We start from the raw sequence: 5,215 nt of genomic DNA, 5'->3' as shown, positions 1-5,215 counted from the left end.
TCTTGTATCTCCTATAAAATAGTCTTTAATCTTTGTACAGAAAGAAAAAAATCTATGTACAGTACGTTTTTAGCCGCCTTTGATAATATAAAAGGGGGTCCTGTGTTGATCGAGTTCTGTACCACGAACCAGACGGTCGCTACGTGTTATAAAAAGGGGCAGGCCGGGCCATCGAAAACCTGTGTGGCCGGGAGGCAAATCAGAAGTGTGGATAGGAAAACAAAAACATCAGGGCTGACAGAAAATTTGGTTTGGGACCAAGGCTATATGGAAACTCTAAGCATGGACAAAGAGTGACATTGGGAAGTGAGCTGGGAAAGGATCGCCACAACTCCCCAATGAAAATAATCGGGAACGAGAAGGCCACCACTCAGCGCAACTAGAACGGACTGTCCTTCCCTCTTGCTAAACTTTAGAAGGGACTCCCTGCCGGTTCCTGGTCACTTGTTTTGACTCAGGGAATGGCAAAGACACCCCCCCCCCAAAAAAAAAAAAAGCCCATTGGTATTTTAACTATAAGGTCACAGAGATCAGAAATAAAGTTGAGCCAGGCAGAACCGTCCTTGTACGGAGATGACCTGGGCTGGTCTACACTTTAAGGTAAAATGAGGTGGCAGAAACCTGGAACACTCAAATGGACTGCCATTTCCAACGAGGGAAGGGGTCGTTTTTCAAATGTCGCCCCATGTCAAAAAGTCTCTTCACACAGAAAGATGAACACAGCAGATAACGGGGCTGAGCCACAAACTCTCCCATGGGCTGGTTTCGTTTGTTTTGTTGGCTTGCAGGGGAATTTTTACATGGGGGAAACATTTAAAAAAGATCATTGGTGCCCTCGTCTGCAGTCCAAATGGATACACAGTTCACTGCCTCAGGGCCTCATTTGGGGTTGTATTTGTAGGCCAGGCCTGCGTAGCTTCACTAAGTCAACAGCTCTTAGGACATCGTGCAAAATAAGCCAGAGATTCAATACACCTCAGTGGAATGGATGAGGCCGGCTTGACCCAATAACCAAGGGGAAGGACGATGACCTCTTGGTTCCTTGTGGTGAAGGAGAGGGATTGGAAGACAAGATAGGTAGTCAAGCATCAGCAGTCTGGAAGGAAGGGCAGGTGAATTGGCATTGGCAGGGAGTGAAGTGATGTATCTAATGCTGAGGGGGGAGGAACGGAAAACATTGGCCACCAGAGGCTTCGAAAAATATAGATATACTTAGAGAGTGGCAAGAGCAAAATGTTCATTATGGCTACTGCGGTCTCTGCGTGGTTCTAAAAAGCATGGCTGGTAAATTAAAGGCACACCTCTCTGCTGCATTCTGAACCATGGTAAGAAAACAAATATGGCTGCCATTGCGCAGAACAAAATGGGGCCAGCGTTGTCCAGCCTTCGAGTGCAAGGCCCCAAAAGCCTTCAAGATAAACTGGAGTGGCGGGATGAGGAGGAAGAGATATATTCAGTTATTACCTGACATAGCACGGGGCCTAAAATCCAGTCATGGCAGACAGGAAGTGGGTTTGGGCGAGAAATGATGTGGACCAGTTCTGTGAGTAGATGAGCTTCCAACAGTTTCTAGCACTATTTCTGCACATCCTATTTGGATTTCTTGTTCTTCTTGTTGAGGATCTTCATGAGGGACTTGGACATGTAGTATGGCTTCTCCAGGGAGCCGTCGTTGCGTTCCAGGTCTTCCACTACAGGGGAGAAAACAGGTTGCTTACCTTTAACTGCTGTTCTTCAAGTGGTTCATCTGTACATCACACTAGTGGGTTTTGGGCCCGTGCAGAACAATGATCACAGAATTGGACCCCCTGGCCCAATCTTTTTGAAACGTGGAGGGTTTTTTGAGGAGAGGCACCAGCAGCTATGCTGAAAATTTGGTGCGCCTCCAGCTCACCAAACAGCACCCACCTGTATAGAAATATTATTTGGTATTGTGGTGCGTCCCCCTTAAGTTGCTGAAGCAAAATACCATCTGGGTCCCTTACGGAGGATATAAGAAAACTTGGCAATTGTTCAAGCAGCGCCTGCAGCTAATTGACACACCGTTACTGACCAAGCCGGCAGTGGAACAGAGACAACAGTTCAGGAGAAAAAAAGCAAGTTTTCTTCCATCGAGGCGGCTTTCTGATAAAGGACTTTTCGTTCTCCTTTTCTCCTGGTTATAGCCTTGCCAACCTCCTGTTGAGAACAACTTCTCAGCACCGTCCTGCTCAGGACTGTCTCCGTTCTAGCGGCTTGAGAACTACTCCTTCAGCCCACTCAGTACATTGCCTCAGTGTTTTAAATATTATTATTTCTCCTGGTGTTTTTATCTCTGGAGCTGTGCTTTTTTTTATCTTTGCTCCTCTTAAATAAAGATACGTTGACTTTTGGAGAAAGCAAGTGTGTGGGACGGTGCAATCAGTGAGAGCTTCCTTTCATCCCGGGAGGGGAACCCAGGGACTGGAGACCTACTCGAGAGGAGAGGATCTTGCTACTTGTCTGGAGGTCTGAATTAGCTCGCCCCTGAGGTGAAACGACAGGGGAGGATGACCCCAGACTCATACACCCCCCCAAGCCCCAAATGCCCATGATCCTCCATTATACCCTATGGAGACAGGACAACAAAGTTTTATTCCGGGTATAAGCTTCCGAAGTGTGCGTGCCCACAAAAGCTTATACCAGCAATGACACTTTGTTGGTCTTAAAGGTGCCACCGGACCAGAAACTGAGCCGCAAGCTGCAGCTTCTCCCTGCTGGCATGCCTGATTCCAAGCTGTGCTTCTGAGGGGGGAGAACCTTTTCACCCCTAAATTATAACTCTGGAAGTTTCCAAAAACCATTTTCCTGCATGGAAGCAAAGCTCACTGGTGCCACGCACGGGGACCGCAAAGAAGTAAACAGGAGAGACTTCGTGTCAGGCCCAACTGTATACTGACGTGAGGGCCAAGAGGTGCCAAAAAGCGCTGGCTGGTGCTTGCGCAGGAAACCTCTTGGGAACCTTGGGTTAGGCCACCTTGACTTCAGCGGTGGAAGAAAGGCGAGAGAGAAGCACACCACCTGCGTCTGTGAAGATGATGAAGATACTCACAGAAACAGAGGAACAGGGTGTCGACACACATGCTGTAGACGCTAAAGAATCCTTGGGCAATGAGGTAGGCACCGACCACCACAGTCTGAAACAGAGAGAGAGAGAGAGAGGAAAAACACAGAGTGAATGGGTGGGTGGGGGGAGTGAGGACTTCCATACTAAATGTATTGACAGTTGATTATACACCTCTCTCAACCTAACACCTCTCTCTCAACCAAGCCTACATGACAGGGTTGTTGTGAGGATAAAATAGTGAGAACCGTGTCTGTTTTCCCTGACCTGGTTGGCCCAGGCTGGCCCAGTCTCATCTGATCTCAGAAGCTCAGCAGGGCCAGCCCTGGTTAGGGTTTGGAGGGGAGAGCACCAAGGAACATCAGGGCTGCTCTGCAGAGGCAGGCGAGGGCAAACCAAATTGCGCCTCAAAAGCCCCGTGAATCGGCTGCGACTTCACGCAACTCTGATAAAATCAACAGAGCTCACATTTTGCCACAATAACTTGAAAAGAATTCATAGCACATGCCTGCCCTCAAGAAGAAGAGTTGGTTTTTATACCCTGCTTTACACTACACGATACACGAAGGAGTCTCAAAGCGCCTCACAATCGTCTTCCCTTCCTCTGTCACCAGGAATGCTTCTTCTGAGCTCCTCAGAGTAAGAACGGGGTTAAAAAAATGCAACAAATACAGTCATTTTTAAAGGCTACCCGTTTGTAGGGAATTGCTGATAATCTCTGCAATTTTGGGGGTCAAAATGTCTTCTTTTAAGCCATAAATGATGGTGGTGGTGATGGAGGAGGAGAAGATCGGATTTATACCACGCCCTTCACTACCCGAAGGAGTCTCAGAGCAGCTTACAATCTCCTTTCCCTTCCCCTCCCCATAACAGACACCCTGGGAGGTAGGTGGGGCTGAGAGAGCTCTTTCGAGGACTGCTCCTGAGATAACAGCTTTGAGAGAACTTGTGACTGACCCAAGGTCACACCAGCAGCTGCATGTGGAAGAGTGGGGAATCAAACCCGGTTCTCCCATATTCAGAGTCCACTACACCAACACAGCAAGCTGGTAAAATCACCCGTTCATTAATTAAAATGTTTTATATCCCACATTTCCTCATGGCTCAAGGTGGTTTACAAATCATAACTAAAAACAACACATTTAAAACCAACACAATAAAAACCCTAATCCAGTCTTCTACTGTTAAGCAATTGGCCCTGCCTATGGGGCAGCCAGCATTCACCCCCTGCACTCTGCAATCTCCTGTCAGCGAGCTGGTTCTAAAACGAAAATCAGGGCCATGTTTCAGTCAGTGAGAGACATCTTCTGGCCTCTCAGCTGCCCCACTGGATGAGGCACAATGACCCTTCCCGCCTTAGAACCACCAGGGGGGAAATGATGCTGCGAGGAGAGAAAAACAGTCCCGGAGACCCAAAGAACGGTGACGGTTACATACCAGAATGGGCAGCCAATAGTAGTTGAGCTGAGAAGACTGCAGCTGAAAGACTCCAAGCGGGATTCGTCCCGTGAACAAGAAGAACGAGAGGACTCCCACTCCACCGACCACCAATAGTGTCCCGAAAAACAGCAGCAGGTCAGTGATTTTATCCAGGACCACCACCCTGCATGGAGACAAAGAGCGGTACTGAACCCAGGGCAACCTCACCCCCACTCAGCCCCGTCTGCTCTCGGCTTTTGCTTTTGAGCAGCAGCTTCCCCCTCCCCCCCACCCATCAGCGGGCTTACCTGACCACGTTCCGCATCAGGAGCTTGAAGGCGTTTTTCGCCGACGTGCAGAAGTTCTTTCCGTAAATGGCGATCTACAGCAAGGAATGATTTCAAGAGAGACAAAACCAGGGCTATTTTGGGGCAGGAACGCACAGGAACGGAGTTCCGGCTGGCTCCCAAGTTGGCCACGCCCAGCAGGAACTCACTAGCATAATAGGCCACACCCAACAGCAGGAACTCATTAGGACTGGCTACATTAGGGATGTGTGGCCTAACATGCAAAAAGCCCTGGGTTTTGACAACAAACAAGGTAAACAGAATAAGAAGCAAAAGGTGGGTGTGGCTGGATGACCACATTTCTGGTAACATGGGGGTGCGGCCTAATGTGCTAATGAGCTGTGCTGTCAGGGGTGTGGCCTAATAT

General features: G+C 48.7%; 1 protein-coding gene across 1 annotated transcript in view; it reads right to left on the bottom strand.

Moving 5' to 3' along the window:
• Positions 1 to 1,227: 1,227 nt before the first annotated feature.
• Positions 1,228 to 5,215, bottom strand: part of SLC44A4 (solute carrier family 44 member 4) — a 33,107-nt gene continuing 29,119 nt past the window's right edge. Inside the window, exons 12-15 of the mRNA XM_015420797.1 lie at positions 4,810 to 4,883; positions 4,520 to 4,685; positions 3,071 to 3,155; positions 1,228 to 1,691 (exon numbers count right to left, since the gene is read on the bottom strand). Coding sequence (XP_015276283.1) covers positions 1,591 to 1,691; positions 3,071 to 3,155; positions 4,520 to 4,685; positions 4,810 to 4,883 — 426 coding nt within the window. The 3' untranslated portion in view covers positions 1,228 to 1,590. The remainder of the gene's footprint in view (positions 1,692 to 3,070; positions 3,156 to 4,519; positions 4,686 to 4,809; positions 4,884 to 5,215) is intronic.

The sequence above is a fragment of the Gekko japonicus genome, unplaced genomic scaffold (genome assembly GCF_001447785.1).
Source record: "Gekko japonicus isolate JY-2015 unplaced genomic scaffold, Gekko_japonicus_V1.1 scaffold1882, whole genome shotgun sequence".
Taxonomy (NCBI): domain Eukaryota; kingdom Metazoa; phylum Chordata; class Lepidosauria; order Squamata; family Gekkonidae; genus Gekko; species Gekko japonicus.
Note: the sequence above shows the minus strand (reverse complement) of the source record. Positions and strands in the feature narration are given on the sequence as shown.